At 35.6% G+C, this 23,458-nt stretch overlaps 1 protein-coding gene across 1 annotated transcript in view; it reads right to left on the bottom strand.

Moving 5' to 3' along the window:
* Positions 1–23,458, bottom strand: part of SMAD5 (SMAD family member 5) — a 62,353-nt gene continuing 38,895 nt past the window's right edge. The window contains exons 3-7 of the mRNA XM_005891686.3: positions 23,202–23,453; positions 19,184–19,303; positions 11,979–12,200; positions 6,898–7,154; positions 1–5,336 (exon numbers count right to left, since the gene is read on the bottom strand). Coding sequence (XP_005891748.1) covers positions 5,193–5,336; positions 6,898–7,154; positions 11,979–12,200; positions 19,184–19,303; positions 23,202–23,453 — 995 coding nt within the window. The 3' untranslated portion in view covers positions 1–5,192. The remainder of the gene's footprint in view (positions 5,337–6,897; positions 7,155–11,978; positions 12,201–19,183; positions 19,304–23,201; positions 23,454–23,458) is intronic.

Here is a 23,458-nt window from a genome sequence, read left to right as displayed (position 1 = left end):
CAGATTTTGAGATTTATTAAAATAAAGTATTAGCAAACAATATGCAAAAACAAAGTTCTTAAAAGAGTTATGGCTTTGAAAAGCACAACATAGTAAAACCTAATACATATTTATAAGTATCAAAATGATAACAGAATTGAAGCATGTTGCTAGAATTTCATTTTCTACAACATAAACAGAAGGAGAACAAGTACAAGTAAGAAGCAGACCTATAGTGCAGCCATTGGTTTGGTCTTTATCATCCTCATATGAAGCATCTTTTTAAGAGAACACTGGTAGGATTACACATATATACCCAGTTTTCATGATTACAATTCTACTCAATTTTAATGTAAGCGATTTTCAAAATGCAACTTTAACCAACCACGTTGAAAAGCAAAGCACTTGCCCAACTATTATCTTCAAGAGTCCCTACAGTTAAAATACTTTATGAATAAATCAAAGCAACATCATCTCCAATGGTATTAGACTATTATAAAAGATTTCTGACTCTAATAAAAGATTTCTTCTTTATTTGGGATTGCCTGGCCTCACTGGAGTTCTGTTATAGCTAACACCAGCTAGTAGTAAGAAGGCACTATCTATCGATAGGGTAAAAAAAAAAATCTACCTCTACACAAAAATTCAAACTTTTAAAAAACAGTATCCTCAAATAAATCCTTAAAGGACTATGGTTTACAACAATTTCAAATTTTAAGAATTTTAAGAACTGAATTATTTGGATGAGAACTAAACAAACCTTTCTCACTCTGTCATAAATAACAGAAGAATCCCGTTCTGAGACTGGATCTTTTCAACAAAACAACTCATCACTTGTTTTACAGCAATTGCTACCAGCAAATATTACAGATAAGCTCTTATTTAAAAAAAAAAGATTGATAAATTTTTGAAATTTATTTTTTTTCAATTTGAAAAATTGAAAAAATTCTCATGTTTCTATAAATCATCCAATTTTAAAGTAACACTTCAATTATAATAATTCATTTTAAAAGAGAAGTTTCTATTATGAAAAAGCCAATATAACAAAGGCTTGACAAATACTCTTACCTCTTGTAATTAGGACATGCTAAACTGTAATCCAGTGAATTGCAAAGAACGGTCCACCTTTCTGTTTAGCAGATAGAACCATTTACGCAGAAGAAATGCCTCAGATTCTCTCCACACATGCATCTTCTATGAGAAGAAAACCTCCTCAGAGTCCCACCTGTGTTAGTGAGGAAAACGCTATTCTCTGAGGGAGATAGGCATCAAACCCGTGATTACCACCCAAGAAATGCTGTGCTAGTATCTGAGGAGATGTCCCTAAACCAATACTTAGGAAAACTCCCGCCAATAAAAATCACCAAAGACTTCTAAAACCACCAGGCTATCTACTATGTTAAAAGATTCTTGCTTATCTAGTTGATGGGTATAATGAGGACACATTCATAATTCCTACCAGAGAGACTTAAGTAAGAGTCTATTATAATAAGATAAGGAAAAGCTCTGAGCCTCTTCAAAGTTAGTAGGTCCAAAATTTTAATCATCATTAGAAGATAAATTTAATAATTATAAAAGATGTATCGTTCTTCAGAAAATATAAAAGATATTAATATATTTTAAGTGGGAGAGTTATAATGACCTAACGTAACATTAAGCAAGCAACTAGAAAAAGTATAAAGAAACAGATCTAAACTGGGATATTAGATGCTCTCTGCAATGGAAGTACAACACTTAAACAGGTACTATCAAACTTGAATTTACAGTTTCTCTGTTACTGGCATGATTTCATTTTTGCATAAACTTTCTCCTTTAAAAGAACACTATGACAGGGGAACTGTTTCTTCCGGGTACTCTAAGATAATACTGAAGGTTACATAATGTGAGCCCCAGTCCTTATCTTGACAACAGACTTCAGATCTAAATACTTACTGATCATTTTCCATCCTAAAAGAATGTCTTACTCTCAAATGTTATGAAAAGTATAAAATAGCTATACCCTCTTTTCATACTGTTAGGTATAACTTACTGAACTACCTAGTAATCTTATTGTGGATTTCACCTCAGAAACCCAGCCAATTCTATTCTCATAGTTTACTTATATAACAAGAGAATGGAAAAATGATTTATATTCTGTTGTATATATTTGACATTTAGATCGATGTTTTCTTTAAATTTTCTCTAAAGGAAAAAAGTTCACTTCAGTAGATCAATAACATGCCTACTAGTTTATATTCCGTAACTTAAGCCAGGTAATTATGTAGAGATACAATAGTGAGATGCACCTCTTAAATTCTGCTGTTATTTTTTTTTTTTCCAGTCAGTATATTTTTGTTGCTTTAATACATTGATTGATTGACTGATTGCCTTCGCTCAGTTGTGTCCGACTCTTTGTAACCCCATGGACTGTAGCCTACCAGGCTCCTGTGTCCATGGGATTTTCCAGGCAATAGTACTGGAGTGGATTGCCATTTCCTTCTCCAGGGGATCTCCCCAAGCCAGGGATCGAACCGGGTCTCCCGCATTGTAGATAGACGCTTTACCGTCTGAGCCACCAGGGAAATCTTACTTTAATACATAACTGAGATTAATTTTGATTCTATTCTTCTTTTTCTCATTTACCAAACTGGATGTAGTTTTATTATTCCCAGGCTCTGTCTTTTCAGTTGGCATATATTTATATGCTGTAATGCTATAAAACAAGATCATTTTGGGTGTGATGATGCTTTCATAAATTTGACTATAAACCATTCTGGAGATTAAATAAAAACTTAGATCTGTAATTTTATGAAATGGTTTCTTTCAGAGGTCCTTTTCTCATTGGTAAAATTTTAGTTTTTTTAATCTTACTGGCTAATTTTTATTTCCCATCCAGTCCTGTACTGAGCATCGTCAAGAATTACAGGATCTGCTGGATTGAATGAAGTTTTCATGTAAAACCCAGGGGTGTGGAGTTAACAGATTTTAGGAAATACAATAGGCTTATACTTTTCCATGAAACTCTTACCAGTTAATAGCTTCAGTACTGTCATTCATGAAACACAACTCTTTAGAGAAAACACAGAAAAAGCCAATCACATAAAATCTTGCTAACTCTAAAGGTTGCTACATGAATAAAAACAATTTTTAATTAACTCAGTTGAAAGCATCAATAAAAACAATAGTTTCCATCAGTTCAGGCCCACTGATGTTGATTATTGATTACATGCATATGCCAGTCACCCTAGGTGATTTTTCTACAAATGTGTTTCAAAGATTGTGCCATGAACCTGGCTAAGTGTACAATGATGTAAATAGCTAAGTTCTATCACTAAGCAAATAATCCTCTTTTGTGTGGCTGACACAATTCCGGAAGACTGAGAATGCATGTCGTATAAAACTGATGTTTAAGGCTCAGGTTACTATCAGAGATTTTCACTTAGCAAAGGACTGAGAGCTGAAACATGAATGGCACTGCATCTGAGAAAACTAAAGCCATCCATTGGCTGCACTTTATAAAAGCAGTAAATAATGTTACGGAAAACAAAAAACTGCATTCTCCTTTCCTCAAAAATGCATTTTTTCCCCACATAAAAGCAGAAAGGGCAAAGAAGAAAGTCTAACAAAACTAACATTTTAAAAAGAAGATTGACATGGCTCCACATATTTTCAAAAGACACTGAAAAATAAGCTTCTTCTAATAGGTAAATTAGGTGATTTCCCCCCTCCAAAGTAACATCTTTGTTCTTCATGCCATAACTAAGTGTCCACTGTACTGTTTCTTAGGAAAAGAGGTTATGCGTCCTTCACTCAAAGCCCTTACATATGACCGATTAAAAGAATACTTTAGAGTTTGTGTGTCTTTCCTAAGGACTGTTGAGACTAGCATCCACAAAGGTGCTTAAAAAAATGGAAGCGCGTGCACGGTAACTGAGAGAACAGTCTGCATTCTTTGATATGTGAATGTTTTCAAACCAGCTAGCTCAACAACCACTGCTGATTCACACATCAGATAGGTGGCCTCATCATTGGGGCCAGGCTGAAGAGGCTCCTATGGCTATAAGACACAGGTCCCTGCATGGGAGACTGATGTAAGTTAACAGCAATGGGATTAAGTACATTTTCCAACATTAATATCATCCATAAAACTGCAAGGAATTAAAAAGAAACCTTAAATTGGAGCTACAGGATAACAGTCTAATAATCTAGGCTGAAAATACAACAAAAGCTAGAAAAAGCATAACTTTCTATAACTGTAATCTATAAATTGCAGTGTTTAATACAAAAGGGGTACCAAGGAAGCAAGGATGAGCACTTAAGTCCAAGTCACTAGAGTGTGTTTCACGAAGGTTACACTAAAAACTGTCACCCATCAAAGTGCAAAATAAAAGATTAATGCATGTCAAAATTAGAGTTCTTGCAATATTGGCCAAAAGCAGCAAACATAGCTGAGCACGGCCATGCACGCACTGTCACTAGCCATTAAGTAGTACTCGTGACAGATGTGAGTAAAAGACATACAATGGAGATCTGCTGTTCGCAGAAACTTTTTTTTATAAAAGGAGAAGTTTTACAAAAGATATACTGAGTGGAGTCACAACACACTGACGACATTTAGCTGTATTAAATGTAAATTTTATGATGTCACTTAGAAAATTATCACTTGGCTTTTATTGAACACTACTTGTTAGAGCAGTGCATAGTGTTCCATCAAATAAAAGATTTTTTTATAGTTTCTTTTAAGTCCCTACCATATGCTTTTATAAAACAATGATATATACTTTTTTAAAGTTGGTGGGACTAAGAAACTGGTAAAAGCACAGTTCTGCAGAATCAAGACTAGAACGGAAGACTTTCAATGAACACCCTCTTATACTGTTAAAATTCTTTACCATGTGATGCATTACTTTTCCAAAAAAAATTTCACAAATAAAAAAACTGTTGGGACAATAAGGCAAAAGTATGTTCCAGTTTAAGATCAATGCCAAACTTTTGAACCAGGGCACAAGACTTGCTCTGCATCTTTCACAACACTTTTGAGAGTTAATCACATGAACATGAATACAAACAAATGTTGATTCATCACAAAAACAAATGTATTGGTCACAATTACGTAGAAAAAAAACAGGCTGTAAAATCTGTTTTCCATGTAAGCTCACAGTATCTGTACTGGAAGTTTCCCTAAAATTAAAACAAGTCCACTAATAATGTAACTGAGAAAGAACACTTCTGCACTATGAAACAGAAGAAATGGGGTTTAGCGGGGAGCCCATCTGAGTGAGGACTTTATCTAGCCACTGAAGAGGCCCATGAAGATGAATCTCAATCCAACATGGGGTGCTGGTAACATCTTGCCGGTGATACTCTGCTCCCCAGCCCTATGAAAATGAACAGATAAAACAACAAGCCATTTTTTAAATCATTAACCAGTCTAAACCAATTTCCACACGTGTCCGACTCTTAGCGACCCCATGGACTGCAGCCCACCAGGCTTCTCCGTCCATGGGATTTCCCAGGCGAGAGAGTGCTGGAGTGGGGTGCCATTGCCTTCTCTGAACAAAAAAATAAACTTTTAACGTTAGAGATACACAGAATGTAACCTAAAAGAAAAACTCTCAAAACCAACCTTAGCATTCACTATGGAATTAAAGCAAAACAATAGCTACATCATAACAACATATAATCCCTTAATAGAAATTCTTGAGGCAAGATACATTCCAGAATTCTTTTTTCTTTTTTTTTTAATTTTTAGAAAGTTAGTAATGGTGCAATACCTCGTAATTAAAACATCAATAATTCTGCAATGAGCTATATAGTCTCTCTTTAATGGATAAATAAAACCCATATATAGCCTCATGTTAGTTCACATCAGATTTTGTTAACAAAAAATTTTTAATTTTTAGGTTTTTGGTTTTTTTTTAAACATCAGATAAGGCACTGTAAAACTGAGCAATGCATGCAAATGTAGTTAAAGTGGAAATGATATATCATTATCCTTTAAGATGGGAAACTACTGGGATGAACTGAGCAGCACCACTTTAGCCAAAAACTCCAAAGAATAAAACAGAATTTTTCACTTTTATTTGCTGGATGTATCAAGTTCTTTGCTTTACTGCTTACAGTAGTCCTTGCCTAGGAAAACCAAGTGGGGTGTGATGAGGGCGGAGTGGGTAACTAGATTAAACATGAGAGCCATGTTTCTATAACAGGGAAGGGAAATGCCTTCAGGGCTACTGATAAACTGCTGCACAAAAAGGCCTGTAACAAGCAGCAAGGAAACACTGGGCTGTGGGACTGTGGGCCAGAAAGAAAAAATCCTACCCAGAGCATCTGACAATTACTCTTCTTTGGCTAAATCCTTAAGGAACAAGTGGATGCAGCACAGGTTGCTAAAAGAGATCACTAAAATTCTTTCTAAATTTTGCTCATGAATCATCATTTACAATGCCAATAAAATCAGGCCAAGAGCAAATGATAAATTCGAAAAGTTCTTTCAATTTTGCAAATCCTTAATAATAGAGCTTAAATCAAGGAAAAATAATTTTATTATGGTGATTAATTCTTTAAGTCAATCTAAGGGATCTAGTAATAATTGAAATTGCTAAAACTAAAGGAACTTAAAAAGCAGTTTTAATATTAAATGCTTCTTGGCAATTTAGCTAAAATTTAACTGAAATTCTTTATAAACTCAGCCCCTACTCAATACCAATATCAAGCATTTTATTATAATGTCTAAATTATAAAATAAAATCACAGACCAATCATGTGGTTTAAGTTATGAAGTTAAGAATTTTCTTTAGAAACCTGTTAAATCAGGTCAGAAGTAATTACTACCTTTCATTTAACACAGACTTTTAAAAATTATAACCTACAGACATATAATACACATGTTATATGTTACAGTGACTCAAATTAAGCTACAGGTCTCAACCCACTCACCTTGACAAAACTCATTCGAATGGTACACATTTTGGTGAGCTCATATACTGCCTCAAATCCATGGTTGACAGACTGAGCCAGAAGCTGAGCAAATTCCTGATTGTTAAAAATTTTGAGGCTGCAGCTGCTGGGAATCTTACAGACAGTGGTAGGATGAAAGCCATGATGAAAGTTGCAGTTCCTACTCTGAACAAATATGCTGCTGTCACTGAGGCACTCTGCATATACCTCTCCACCAACATAGTACAGATGAACACCTTAAAAAGACAAGAATTACAAAAGCCACCTTCACAAAGCAGTATAATAAAATTGAAGAGGTTGCATGAGGTAAGACAAAATAACTACTATAGAGCAAGTCTTCAAATAGAAACTACCACTAGATGGCCTTATGTTGCTGAAGACAGTCGAGGCTAATGTCTGCCTGAATATTCATGAGAAGGACTGATGCTGAAGCTGAAATTCCAATAACTTTGGCCACCTGATGTGAAGATCTGACTCATTGGAAAAGACCCTGATGTTGGGAAAGACTGAAGGGAGGAGGAGAAGATGACAGGGTATGAGATGGTTGGATAGCATCACCAACTCAATGGACATGAGTTTGAGCAGGCTCTAGGAGTTTGTGATAGACAGGGAAGCCTGGCTTGCTGCAGTCCATGGGGTCGCAAATAGTTGGACACGACTGAGCGACTTAACTGAACTGAATGACTGCCTAAATCTAAAATGATCCTCAAATAACTAAGACTTAAGCCTCAAGTTGGCAGCATATTAGATTATCAGTTCTTAGAGTTGCTTTTTTCCCCCCTTTTCCAACGTTTTATGATCTCTATGAGAGAAATAATGGCCAAAAAAATTCCCCAAGAAGGCACCTTATGATGAGTCCTTTCAAAGAAATGTTTAGTGCTATCAACTATCATGAATAGTTGGTTGGCAAAAGAGTTCTGCACTCTTTTTGCTAACGGAAGGGTTTGCATCATTGGAAAAAAAAAAGAAAGCAAGCTAAGTCATATAATGTTAATTTCAGGTCATAGGAAGAGTCTTTAAATGGCAGATTTATTTTCAGTTCAGTTCAGTTCAGTCGCTCAGTCGTGTCCGACTCTTTGCGACCCCATGAATCGCAGCATGCCAGGCCTCCCTGTCCATCACCATCTCCCGGAGTTCACTCAAACTCACGTCCATCGAGTCGGTGATGCCATCCAGCCATCTCATCCTCTGTCCCCAATCCCTCCCAGCATCAGAGTCTCCTCCAATGAGTCAACTCTTTGAATGAAGTGGCCAAAGTACTGGAGTTTCAGCTTTAGCATCATTCCTTCCAAAGAAATCCCAGGGCTGATCTCCTTTAGAATGGACTGGTTGGATCTCCTTGCAGTCCAAGGGACTCTCAAGAGTCTTCTCCAACATCACAGTTCAAAAGCATCAATTCTTCGGCGCTCAGCTTTCTTCACAGTCCAACTCTCACATCCATACATGACCACTGGAAAAACCATAGCCTTGACTAGACGGACCTTTGTTGGCAAAGTAATGTCTCTGCTTTTGAATATGCTATCTAGGTTGGTCATAACTTTTCTTCCAAGGAGTAAGGGTCTTTTAATTTCATGGCTGCAGTCACCATCTGCAGTGATTTTGGAGCCCCCCAAAATAAAGTCTGACACTGTTTCCACCGTTTCCCCATCTATTTCCCATGAAGTGATGGGATCAGATGCCATGATCTTTGTTTTCTGAATGTTGAGCTTTAAGCCAACTTTTTCACTCTCCTCTTTTGCTTTCATCAAGAGGCTTTTTAGTTCCTCTTCACTTTCTGCCATAAGGGTGGTGTCATCTGCATATCTGAGCTTATTGATATTTCTCCGGGCAATCTTGATTCCAGTTTGTGCTTCTTCCAGCCCAGCATTTCTCATGATGTACTCTGCATATAAGTTAAATAAGCAGGGTGACAGTATACAGCCTTGACGTACTCCTTTTCCTATTTGGAACCAGTCTGTTGGTCCATGTCCAGTTGTAACTGTTGCTTCCTGACCTGCACATAGGTTTCTCAAAAGGCAGGTCAGGGGGTCTGGTATTCCCATTTCTTTCAGAATTTTTCACAGTTTATTGTGATCCACAGAGTCAAAGGCTTTGGCATAGTCAATAAAGCAGAAATAGATGTTTTTCTGGAACTCTCTTGTTTTTTCGATGATCCAGCTGATGTTGCCAATTTGATCTCTGCTTCTTCTGCCTTTTCTAAAACCAGCTTGAACATTAGGAAGTTCACGGTTCATGTATTGCTGAAGCCTGGCTTGGAGAATTTTGAGCATTACTTTACTAGTGTGTGAGATGAGTGCAATTGTGTGGTAGTTTGAGCATTCTTTGGAATTGCCTTTCTTGGGGACTGGAATGAAAACTGACCTTTTCCAATCCTGTGGCCACTGCTGAGTTTTCCAAATGTGCTGGCATATTGAGTGCAGCACTTTCACAGCATCATCTTTCAGGATTTGAAAGAGCTCAACTGGAATTCCATCACCTCCACTAGCTTTGTTTGTAGTGATGCTTTCTAAGGCCCACTTGACTTCACATTCCAGATGTCTGGCTCTAGGTCAGTGATCACACCACTGTGATTATCTTGGTTGTGGAGATCTTTTTTGTACAGTTCTTCTGTGTATTCTTTTTTTTTTTTTTTAATTAAAATAGTTTATTAGCTTTTCTTTTAATATAAACATGAGGAAGAAAAACCACATAAGTTGTAGCATTCTTTTCAAAATAAAACTGCAATCAATACTTGAATCTCCAAGCTCCATAAACAATATTTTTTGAGGTGGTAGATTGTAATATTTTTATATCCATTATTTATCATTTATGTCTGTGTCCTTTAAAAATGATGGAACCTGTGGCACTCAATATAATGTGAAGCCTTGCTATAAAGAGAGAAGTATTTCTGGCCCAGAAATGCTTTGTTGACAGGCAAAATTCCTAGGATTACATTTGAGAAGGTAGGAGGAGAAAGATTTTACATAGTTGAGAACACTTTTTTTTTTTTAATGTTTCAAGTTTAGGTGACATCATTACCAATTTCCTAAAAGACTGATTACTGGACCTCCCTGTCTTTTAATGGGCTTCCTGGTGGCTAAGTGGTACCCTGTGTTTTAAAAAGCCTGAGGTAAGGGTTCCTAAGATTTATCTTTGCTCAAATAATACAACACACCTACAGCCAGGTCAACACACAGGATAGAAAAGCTGTTTCATATCACTTACTTTCCTATCGCTGCTGCTGCTGCGTCACTTCAGTTATGTCCGACTCTGTGTGACCCCAGAGACGGCAGCCTACCAGTCTCCCCCGTCCCTGGGATTCTCCAGGAAAGAACACTGGAGTGGGTTGCCATTTCCTTCTCCATCTTCTGTGTATTCTTGACACCTCTTCTTAATATCTTCTGCTTCTGTTAGGTCCATACCATTTCTGTCCTTTATCGAGCCCATCTTTGCCTGAAATGTTCCCTTGGTATCTCTAATTTTCTTGAAGAGATCTCTAGTCTTTCCCATTCTGTTGTTTTCCTCTATTTCTTTGCAGTGATCACTGAGGAAGGCTTTCTTATCTCTTCTTGCTATTCTTTTTCCTTTAAAAAATGTTTTTGGTATTTTAAAAAAATATATAAATAATATATGCTGCGTCTGTTGCTAAGTCGCTTCAGTTGTGTCTGACTCTGTGCAACCCCATAGACGGCAGCCCACCAGGCTCCCCCGTCCCTGGGATTCTCCAAGCAAGAACACTGGAGTGGGTTGCCATTTCCTTCTCCAATGCATGAAAGTAAAAAGTGAAAGTGAAGTGTCCGACTCTTAGCGAACCCATGGACTGCAGCCTACCAGGCTCCTCCATTCATGGGATTTTCCAGGCAACAGTACCGGAGTGGGTTGCTATTGCCTTCTCCGAAATAATATATGAATGTTCACTATTTAAAAGTTCAAACTATATAGCTAAAGCTCAAGTTGTTCCCAACTTTTCACTACTGCACGTAGTACTAAAAAGACCATCGTAGTACATATGTGTGATTCACAGAGTGGTATCAGGCTATGACATTAAAAAGTATGTTCTGTTTCTGAGCAAATACTTCCCCTGGAAGAAAGGATCCTAGAACTATATACTAGGAAAAAAAGGGTAAAATGAGTCTAGTATTTAAGAATTCACCAAGCAGATTTCTCTTAAATTATCCTACTGTAGAATGAAAAATCAATGAATAGAAGTGGGGCATTTTTACCTAAAAAATTATAGCAAGTTAATAGTTCAGTCAAAAAAGAATGGAAACTTCCTTTCCAATTTATTTTTGGACACAGTATTTTTCTGAGTCTCTTCTATAAGAAATCATATTACAATTAAAGTTATTTACCTTTTGTTCCTAAGATCTTCTCAAGTCAAAGCAGCAAAAAGTAATAAAAACAAAACTTCAAAGATAGGCAAACAGCCCGACATGGGATAGGTTTCCTCTCTGACCACTTAACGCATGAGACAATTTCACTGCAATGTGAAAAGTTCCTTGTTTGTTGTAGCAACTGTCTTGGAGGATGAATTATAAATAGAACACTGTTACCTGAATTTAAAGGTAGGAAGAGTGGTAGTGAAGCCACTGAAGACTTAAGTTATTCAAACTGTTCTACCAGTAATCCTGCTCCTCCATCATAATGAAAATTCTTACAAGTCATCTCAACCCAAAATATTCCACAAAGATCATAATTTAAAAATTTTAATTCTTCACTAGCATTCATATATTTTACAAATATTTCCTGTGTAGGTACTATGAGCCAGGCATTGTTCTAATTGCTAAAGATACTGTTATGAACAATGCAAATTTCTGTATAGCTTGTATTTCAGTCAAGAAGACTGAAAATGAAAAAATACAGAATAGTATGATTTCAGATCCAAAGTACTATGAAGAAAAAATAGGCAGGATAAAGAAAAGAAGTCTGAGTACATCTCTACTTAACACCTTCTTCTGTATTGCAACCTGAGGGCAGGACCATGCCTTAAGTTTCTTTGTATGCCCTTACATAATGCAGGGTGCATAGCAAGCACAACACACAACTGAATTCAACTGAATGTAGGAAAATGACAACATTACCTTTTCCAATATGTCGCCTAGTGTTTTCAATTGTTGAATTACGATTAACATTTGACAACAATCCCAAGCAGAATCTACTTTTGTTATTCGAAGGGTCTGTGAATCCATCTACTAACACACTAGTAGAAGATGCATGAAAAGCTTCCCCAACACGATTGTTTAATTCATAATAGACAATTGAACACCAATGTTTGGGCTCTTCATAGGCGACAGGCTGAACATCTGTGAACAAACCAGACACAAAAACAATGTTTAATGATTATCAGAAACTCAAAACTATATTGGGGTTTCCTTTAACACAACTCAAGCACTATATGAAAAAGAAAATTTTCAGATATTTCACTGACGTCTCATTGCCTTTCTGGCTTTCAGTCTGTATCAAAAAAGAAAAAAAAAAACCATCAGAAGTGCTTTTTTTCTTTTTTTAAGATTTTTTTGATATGGACCATTTTAAAAGTCTTTATTGCATTTGTTACAATGAAATTTTTATTGAATTTGTTGCTTCTGTTGCTTTTATGCTTTGTTTTTTGGCCAGGAGGCATATGGGGTCTTTGCTCCCTGACCAGGGATCAAACCCACACTCCCTGCATTGGAAGGTGAAATCTTAACCACTGGACTGCCAGGGAATTCCCCAGAAATCCTTTGATCATAAAAGTTTTTTATAAATTATGCATATACAAGGATGGGCAACATTACATTTTAAGTTTCTTTTCTAGCAGAATCAAATCCAGGTTTAAATTTGAGATGACAAAAGCTCTGTTTCAACAAACTGAAAGACAACTATACCAGCATCTGTAAAATTATTTTAAACAAAAATTTGGACTAAAAAATTAAGACTATTAGCAAACTAAGAATAGAGGGTAACTTCAACTTGATATAAAGAACATTTACAAAAAACTTCCAGCTAATGTCATGCTTAAAGGTGAAAAACTAGAAGTTTTTCTGCTAAGATCAGTAACAAAGCAAGGATGTGCTCACCACTCCCTTTCAACAGCATATTGGAAATCCCAGCTAATGCAGTAAGAGAAAATAAAAGAAAAGTTATATGGATTGAGAAGGAAGACATAAAACTGTCTTTGTTCACAAATGACAAGATTATCTATGCAAAAAAACTGAAATGACAGAAAACCTCCTAAAACTGATAAGCAATTATAGGAAAGTTATAGGATATAAGGTTAATATACAAAAGTCAATCACTTTCCTATACCAGCAATGAGCAAGTAGAATTTGAAATAAAATTCATTATCATTCATAGCAGCACTCAAACAATGAAATATTTAGGTAAAAAGCAAACAAACAAAACAGGTAAGAAATATATGTTGAAACTATGAAATTCTAAATAAAGAATTCAAAGAAGGAACTAAATAAGTAGAAATACACTCTATGATCATGTGCAGGAAGCCTCAGTTCTTCCCACCATGACTTAAGAGTGAATGAAATCCCAATAAAAACTTCAGCAAATCATCTTGTAAACTGATTCTGAAGTTTACATGGAAAGGCAAAAGACCCAGAACAGCCAACACAATACTGAAAACCAAACCAAGAAGACTAACACCACCCAATTTAAAAACTGGCTATAAAACTATAGTAGACACTCTATGAAAATCATCTCAAAAAAACAGAGGAGAAAATATAGATGACCTTGAATATGGTAATGACTTTTTAGATACAATACCAAGGTATGATCACTGAAGAAATAATTGACAAGCTAGATTTCATTAAAAATTAAAAACTTCTACTCTTTAAGACACTGTCAAGAGAATGAGAAGACAAGCCACAGAATGGGAGAATATATTTGCAAAAGCCACATCTAGTAAAGGACTGTTACACAAATACAAAGAACTCTTAAAACTCAATAAGAAAATGAATAAGCCAATGAGAAAAACTGGTCAAAGATATGAACAGACACCTCACTGAAGAAGATATACACAAAAGCAAATAAGCATATAAAAAGATGCTCCACATTGTATGTCACCAGGGAAATGCAAATCAAAATAGCAAGGAGATACTACTGCATTAGAATTACCAAAACCATTAGAATTGCCAAATCCAAAACACTGACAATCCCAAATGCTGGTGAAGATGTGGAGCAATAGAAACTCATTCACTGCTGGTGAGAATGTAACATGGTACAGCCACTTTGGAAGACAATTTGCTGACTTCCTACAAAGCAACAAACTCTTAGCATACAATCCAGCAAATGTGTTCCTCACTGTTTGCCTGGAGGAGTCAAAAACTTAGGTCCACACAAAAACTGTAGAGAGATGTTTACAGAAGCTTTATTCATAATGGCCACAACTTGGAAGCAACCAAGATATCCTTCAATGTGTGAATGGACAAATAAACTGTAGTATACCAGACAACCAAATATTATTCAGCATGAAAAAGAAATGCACTATCAAGCCATGAAAACACATGGAGGGGAGGGACTTTGGTGCATATTACTAAGTGAAGAAGCTAATCTGAAAAGGCTACATACTATAAAATTCCAATTACAAGACATTCTGGAAAAGGCAAAACTATAGAGACAATAAAAAGATTAGTGGTTGCCAGGGGTTAGGAAAGAGGGAGAACGAACAGGCAGAGCACAGAGGACTTTTAAAGAAGTGAAATTATTCTATATGATACTATAAATGATGGCTACATGTCATCATTCATTTGTTACAACTCAAGGAATGTATTATACCAGGAATGAATCCTAATGTAAATTATACATCTGGGGTGATAATGATGTATCAATGTAGGTTCATAGATTGTAATAAATGTATCACTCTGGTGCAGGTAGTGGGGGAAGCTGTACATGCGTAGGGGGAGAGGGTATGTGGGAACTCTGTACTTTTCGCTCAAATTTGCTGTGAATCTAAAAAATAGTTTGTTTAAAAAAAAAGAAAGAAAGGAAAAAACACAACCAAATGAGTGATCTTTGGGTAAAAGGTGGTATACATTTGAAGTTCTAAGTGCCAGAATAGCCTATGGAAAAAGGTTTGTATAAAATATAAAACATTAGCCAAATTCTTATCAGTGTTAAAAATCAACAATTCCTAATGGACACAATGGATGGAAGAGACACGTGGAAGTTCTTCATCCAGCACTAGTAGAGTGTCTGTCTTGGAGCTGAAATTAGAAAGAAAAGTCATGAATTGTCAGTTTTCTTTCAAGAAAGGCAGAAATTTTTTAAAATGTCCAAGAAAAATGTTAAGAGTAAGTCACACTATGTAGACACCACAAAAGAGTTGGTTGACTTTTAAAACTCAGTTTTAATTATACAGCTGCAAAGAATTCAGATGAGGAGGTACACGGAAAAAAAAAACCAATGAGGACCTATAGAGCAAAGTTCTAAGAGCTCAGATTTTAAAGAAGTTTATATAAAAGATGGAACAAGGAGGGACTCATAATCAAACACATGTATAGATGAGTAGCAGGAAGTTATAACAATGTCATGAAAGACTAGAGCCAAGATAAGCAAAACAAAAAAGACAATTTTGTTTAGAATGAAAAGAAGAAAATCAAAAGGTCTGCGACCCTGCTCAAGGCAAAGGACATCTTGTTAACTGGTGATTCACAGCATTGCAATTTAACTCTAATTTTCCAAGTGAGAAGAAACTCTGGTGAAAAAAGACATCTAGGAGGGTGAGAAGACTTGAGTGCCAGGTTCTTCTAAAGGGTCTCAGTTGTTTGGCTAAGAAACTATAATCCAAGAAATATTTAATATACATCACCACTAAACTGCACTCTCCAATCTCTGGAGAATCAAAAGAAAGAAGGAAAATGATAGATGGGGTAAACAGACTCCAAATTTTTAGAAAGAGGATGATAATATCATTTTTGGGGAATTACCTGATGCTGTATACTAAGATCATTATAAATACAGTCAAAGTCAATCAACATACTAATAATCCTATGTAGTTATTATCTCTTTATTTTACAAATGGAGAAATTTAGGCTTAGATATATTTTAAAAGCCACCCTAAGCTGCGAAGCAAATAAGTGGAGATGCAGGAATTCAAATCCATAAATTCATGTTCTGAGACAGTCTGCTCTAAATGAAGGCAGATACTATGAATATTAAGCAAATTAGTATGACAAAATTCCTAGATAAATTCTAATCTTGAAAAAGCCAAGGTACTATTTAAACATTAACAAGATTATCAGGGGGCCTGAAATTTATTCTTAGGAATGCAGGGCTTATGGGACATACAGTCATCCCATATCATCACAGACACTATAAAATACACACAAGGACATCATTCTTTCAAGAAACTAAAGTGCCAATACCTTACTTCATGTAAACTTGTGACAAATTAAGAAGTTTAAGGTCTCAAAACAAAATGACTTTAAAAAACACAATTGAGATACCACTTCATACCCATTAGGATACTATTATCAAAAGAAAAAAGAAAATAACGAACGTTGGCAAAAATATGGAGAAATTGGAAATCCACTGCAATACTGGTGAAAATGTAATGGTGCAGCCACTGTGGAAAACAGTTTGCCAGTTCCTCAAAAAAGCTAAAGAGAATTACCATAAAATCTAGCAATTCTACTCCCAGGTATGTAATACAAAATGAATTAAAAAACAGAGACTCAAACAGAAACCTGTATACCAATGTTTTTTAGCAGTATTGTTCAGAATAGCCAAAAGGCATAAACAAACCAAATGTCCATGAACTGATAGATGGATAAACAAAATGTGGTATATATGCTTACAACAGAATACTTCTCAGCCTTAAAAAGGAATGAAATTCTAATATATGCTACAACCTGGATAAACCTTAAAAACATTATGCTAAGTGAAATAAACTAGATACAAAGGGACAAACATTACATGATTCCACTTAGATGCAGTGGCTAGAATAAGCAAATTCAGAAGACAGGTGGCTCAGTGATAAAGAATCTGCCTGTCAATGCAGGCAATTGTAGTTTTTAATTAAAAAAAATTTTAAGTCTTTCTCATCAGTTTTATTGAGATACAAATGACACTAGCACTGTATGTTTAGGGTACACAGCATAATGATTTGCCATACATACATCATGAAATGATTATCACAATAAGTTTAATGAACCTCATCAACTCATGCATGCGCGCTCAGTCGTGTCTGACTCTGTGACCACAGAGACTGTAGCCCGCCAGGCTCCCCTGTCCATGGGATTTCCCAGGCAAAAATACTGGAGTGGGTTGACATTTTCTTTTCCAGGGGATTTTCCTGACCCAGGGATCAAACCTGTGGCCTCCTGCATCTCCTGCACTGGCAGGCAGATTCTTTACCACTGAGTCACCTGGGAGATCCTCCATCATCAACTCATATAGACACAAAATTAAAGAAGCAGGAAAAAAAATATTTTCTTTCTGATGAGACCTCTTAGGATTTACTCTCTTTACAACTTCATATATAACACAGAGAAGTGTTAATTACATTTATCATGTTGTACATTACATCCCTCGTACTTATTTATCTTACAGCTGGAAGTTTGTGCCTTTTGACAGCCTTCATCCAGTCAATTTTATTTCTATCTATCAATGAAGAATCCAAACACAAAATTTTTAAAAAATTCCACTCACTGAGGAATAAATTTAAAAAGAAAATAAGTAAAAGACTTATACTGAAGTTGAAGGTCTAAACAAATGGAGAACACAGAGTATAATCCATGTCCGTGTACTAGAAGATGATGGCATACCTCCCCATATTGATTGAAGATTCAAAGTGACCTCTATCAAAATCCAAGGAGGAATTTTTTTGAGGGGGACAGAAATTGAAAAACTGATACTAAAATGATATGGAAATATGCAAAGAATGTAGAATTGCTAAACAATTTTCAAAAAGAACAAAATTGGAGGACTAACACTTCTTGTTTTCAAAACTTACTATAAAACTTTAGTGATCAAGATTTTAAGGAAAAGATATGCAAAACAATAAACAAAATTTAGCATCCTGAAATAAACCCTTACATTTATAGTCAACTGATTCCTAAAAGAGAAGACAACACGATACTCTTATCAACAAACAGTGCTAGAACCAACTCGGTATCTACTTGAACAAAGATGACTTTAGACCATAACCATAAAAAACACTTAAAATCAATCACAGACCTAAATATAAGAGCTAAAGAACTGCTAGGAGAAAACACAGGAGAATATTTTTTATGACCTTGGGACAGACAAAGGTTTTTTAGATGCAACACCAAAAGCATAATCCAGGAAAAAAAAAACTGGTAATTTCATCAAAATGAAAAACTTTTGTGCTTCAGAGGACACCATTAATAAAATGAAAAGACAATCCACAGAGTGAGAGAAAATATTTGCAAATCATATGTCTGATAAAGGACTTGGGTCCAAATATATGGAACTCTTACAACTCAATAAGACAACTCAATTTCAAAAAAAAGGCAAAAGATTTAAATAAACCAAAGAAGATGTATGAATGGCTAGGTACATTAAAAATGTTCAAAATCATTCCTCAGTAGGAAAATGCAAATTAAAACAAAGGAGACACCACTTTATACCCAACAGAATAACTACAATCAAAAAGATAAACAATAACAAGTGTCAGAAGGGTATGGAAAAACTAGCACACTCATATGGTACTCGTAAAAATGGTACTACCATTTATAGTTGTTTGGCTGTTTCTCTTAAATACTTAAATTTACCATATGACTCAGAAAAAGAAAAACAAAGACTTAGTATTTGCAAACATTCATAACAGCATTGTTCATGCTAGCAAAAAACTACCAACAATTCAAATGTTTATCAACTGATATATGGGTAAACCAAATGTGGTGTATCCATACAATGAAATACTATTCAGCAATGAAAAAGAATAAACTACTGATACACGGTACAAAACTGATGAATCTTGAAGACTGCACATTCTGTGATTCTATTTATATGAAATGAGAGAAGGCAAATCTATAGGTACAGAAAACAGATTAGAAGGTTTCTGGAGTTGGGGGTATGAGAGGATAGATTGCAAACAGGCATATGGGATATTTTTAAAGCATTGTAAAACTGTTCTAAAACTAGATCATGGTAATTTTAAAATTTTATACATTTTTAAAAAATCATTGAATCATATACTTAAAATGGATAAATTCATGGTATATAAACTATAACTCAATAAAGCTGGCTTCTAAAAGTGACTGAGAAGTTGTTTGTTTGTTGTTTTTTTTTTAAAGAGCAAAAACAACAAAATAAGCATTGTACTTCTTACCTCTGCTGGATATACTGGGCATAATCTGAGGAATCATATTATTGCTTGTATCCATGGGCTGGGAATTATCTTGACCCATCTGATCATCTGGTGGCATATAGGCAGGAGGAGGAGTATCAGCTAACAGGAAGAAAAAAAGACAAGTTAGAGTCCCAAAATAATAATAGTTAAAATCTTTATCTTGCTCAAAGTTAAATCTAAATGTATCAGAAAGTTCTTAAAAATTGCCAGTAGGATTCATTACCAAACATCACAGACACACAAAAATGCAGGATGCTACCTTAGGGCAAGGCAAAAGGAGAAAAGACAGCATACCCCTTAGCCACCAGAAACCTACTACCAGTCCACATGAATTTGGTCCAATCCAGCATAGTATTATCACTGCTAAAATTCACTACAATAGAATTTAAGGTCAAGAATTTTGCCTTCATTTGCTTAGAATCATATGCTCAGAGAAACTGCAACTACTGTAAATCAATCTGAAGGCCATAGATTATCCTCGTTCAGATATCTAAAGAGACATTCTTAAATTGCCAAGATCATTACACACTATATTGTTATTTAAAACTGGAAAATAAAACCATGCTCTTTCAAAATTTGCAACACTAACAGCAGCTATCTAATTCTTTTACGATGTCTTACAATGGCATTATGTCCTATGGCTCTAAGGAAACAAAATGAACTACAAAATCTTTTCAGTTAAAACATTTCCGGCTGCAAACCTTTACAAAAGCTATAGCCATACTTCTTTGTCTCAGTAACTATAAATACTGAACATCTATCTGAATATATAACTTGTCTTTCACCTCAAGGTTTGTACAAGATGTATTTTGAGACAGAGCTACCAATCGGCACTGACTGGAGTACAAAGGATGAAAATTAGTTTCTGAAAAGACACCTAAAAGCAAGTTAAACAGCTGGAACTTAAATCCTTTTCAATTGGTATTTCATTGCAATGAAGAAACCACTAAGTATATATTTACATATGACTGCCTGCAATAGGAGGCATTCCAATATTTCTAATGATTTAACCATACAAGACCATGCATGCCATTAATAAAATTTAGCTACTTTAAAAATCTGCTTATGATCCTTCTCCAGGCAAATCAGTGCATCAGTTATCTAATTAAAGATAACTGGAGTTCATTTTAAGCTGCTGCTGCTGCTAAGTCGCTTCAGTCCTGTCCGACTCTGTGCAACCCCATAGATGGCAGCCCACCAGGCTCCATTGTCCTTGGGATTCTCCAGGCAAGAACACTGGAGTGGGTTGCCATTTCCTTCTCCAATGCATGAAAGAGAAAAGTGAAAGTGAAGTCGCTCAGTCGTGTCCACCTCTTACTGACCCCATGGACTGCAGCCTACCAGGCTCCTCCATCCATGGATTTTCCAGGCAAGAGTCCTGGACTAGGGTGCCACTGCCTTCTCCGCATTTTAAGCTATCAAAGTATAAAATGATTTGACAAGCAATGTAGCAAAGTTAAAAAAGCACAGACTAGAGTCAGAGAAACCTGAGCCTGAACCCCCACTTATTAGCTATGTGACCTTAAGTAAGGTACTTAAACTCTTGGGGTTAATACCAGTTTCATCTTCCATCTGTAAAATAAGAATAATATCTCACATGGACGTTCTGAAGATTAAATTTAATGTGATATCTTTCATCTATAAAAGGCACTTGATAAATGGTATTCGGTAGTAAAAACTTTATGAAAATATTTAACAAGTCGGATACAGCCACTTCCTTTGTTGCTTTGACAGAACTTAATTGTAATGCCTAGTGGCATACATAGATTTAGTCATTTGGTCCAATATATGGCCAACTGATATCTAACGACACTTTGTTTCCGATTATCTACTTTCCTTCATATTCATCAGACAGAGTCATTTTCTGTCTTTATGTTTTTGATAAGTTTTTACTACATTCTGCCTTTACTGTATATAGGACTCCTCTCTATGAAATCATTCAAGTTAGCACCATTTGGCTTCAAACTCTCAATCTGCACTGGCAACCACTTAACATATAGGTATATCTACATAGCTAGCAGTAAATATATTTATGTGTTGCTGTAATTTCATCTATTTATTTAACAAATATTTACTGGAGGATCTACTGCATATTAGACTCTGACGTAGGTACTGGAGATGTAGCAATAAACAAAAGATGCTATGAAATCCCTTTTTTCATGGAGTTTATGGACAAGTTGGGAGGGGGAAGAGGCAGATTATAAGTAAAGACAAAATATACTACACTGGATTGTAATACATGCCATAGAGAACGATCAAGCAATGAGATAAGGGAAGGTGGGTTGGAGGAGTGAGTGCAACTTTTAAATTTTATCTACCTTATTGTCACTGTTCTTAAAGGGTAATCGCCAATCTCCCCCAAATTGTGTTTGCTTTTTTAAACACTTCCATTTATGTAAACTAAAAAAAATAAAAACAGTTCACCCACTTCCCTCAACTGCTTTTTCACCACCTCTGGCAACCAGAGGTGGCTGTCCTCTGTATCTATGAGCCTAGTTGTTTTTTTTAAGTCCACATATAAGGGAGATCATAACAGTATTTGTCTTTCTCAGTCTTATTTCACTTAGCATAAAGCTGTCAAGATTCATCCATGTTGTCACAGATGGCAAGATCTCATTCTTTTTTATGGCTGGATAATATTTGTGTGTGTATTTATCATATATTCTTTATCCATAAATTAACACTTAGGTTGCTTCCAAATCATGGCGACTATAAATAAAGTCACAATAAACATGAGAGGGGTGATACCTTCCTGAGTCAGTGCTTTTGTTTTCTTTGGATAAATATCCAAAAGTAGAATTAAAGAAGCATATGGCAGTTCTATTTTTTATTTTTTGAGGAAATTCTACTGTTTTCAAAACTGGCCACACTAATTTTCATTCCAACAGTGCACAAGAATTCCCTTTCCTCCAAATCCTCACCAACACTTGTTATGTCCACCTTTCTGATAAACAGTCATTGTAATAAGGGTAAGGTAATATCTCACTGTGGTTCTGACCTGCATTTCCCTGACAATTAGTGATGTCTAGAGCATCTTTCCATCTATCTATTGGCCAAAAGAATGTCTTCTTTGGATAAATATGTATTCAGATCTTAATAGACTTTTTTTTTTTTGCCACTGTGTCGTATGAGTTCTTCCTACAAATGTTGGATATCAGCCCCTTATTGGATACATCATTTGCAAAAATTTTCTTCCATTCAGTAGGCTGCCCTTTTATTTTATTGATGGTTTCCCCTGCTGTGCAGAAATGCTTTAGTCTGATATAGTTTCACTTGTTTATTTTTGCTTTTGTTGCTTTTGCTTTTAGTGTCAGATTTAAAAAAATCATCAGCAAGACCTAGTTAACGAGCTTAGTATATATGTTTTCTTCTAGGAGTTTTATGATTTGAGGTCTTACATTAAACTCTATCTATTTTGAGTTAATTTTTGGGTGTGGTGTAAGACAATGGTCCAATTTCATCCTTTTGCATGTGTCTGTCCAGTTTCACCAACGTATTTATGGAAGACACTGTCCTTCCCCCATGTACATTTGCGGCTCCTCTGTTGTAAATTAATTGACAATTTTTGCATGAGTTGATTTCTTGACACTCTATTCTGTTGCACGATCTATGTGTTTGTTTGTATGCCAATATTATATTATTTTTATTATTACAGCTTGGTAATACAGTTTGAAATCAGGGAGTATGATGCCTTCAGCTTTGCCTTCAGCTTTGTCCCTCTTTCGGAAAACTGCTTCGGCTATTCTGTATCTTTTGTGGTTCCATACACATTTTAGGACTATTATATTTTGTGAAAAATGTATCTACTTGCATTTTTAAACATACAGCACTTGGCAAAATAAAATTCAAAACTCTTCTGGAAATCAAACAATTACCAAAGAATAGTCAAAAATAGTTAGTTCTTGACATATTAACAGCTGACCCAGAGGATCAGCAGTATTAGAACAAATGCTAATTCTTAGGAGTTATTTTTTGTGTCAATAAAATAAATTCTTACCTGGGAGCTGAAATGGACTTCCTGGTCCAGAACTTGCTGGGGAGTTGGGATATGTGCTGCTAGCAGGGGAAGGCGGGTAGGGACTATTTGGAGATAAGGGAAAAGGAGTGTTGTTGGGCTGATGGAAAGAATCAGGAAACGTTGCATTTTGTGGCATGTGCGGTTCATTGTGGCTTAAGTTTCTAAACTGAACCAGAAGGCTGTGTTGTGGATTGAATTCATTATGACGAGGCACTAATACTGGAGGTAAGACTGAA

The sequence above is a fragment of the Bos mutus genome, chromosome 7 (genome assembly GCF_027580195.1).
Source record: "Bos mutus isolate GX-2022 chromosome 7, NWIPB_WYAK_1.1, whole genome shotgun sequence".
Taxonomy (NCBI): Eukaryota; Metazoa; Chordata; class Mammalia; order Artiodactyla; family Bovidae; genus Bos; species Bos mutus.
Note: the sequence above shows the minus strand (reverse complement) of the source record. Positions and strands in the feature narration are given on the sequence as shown.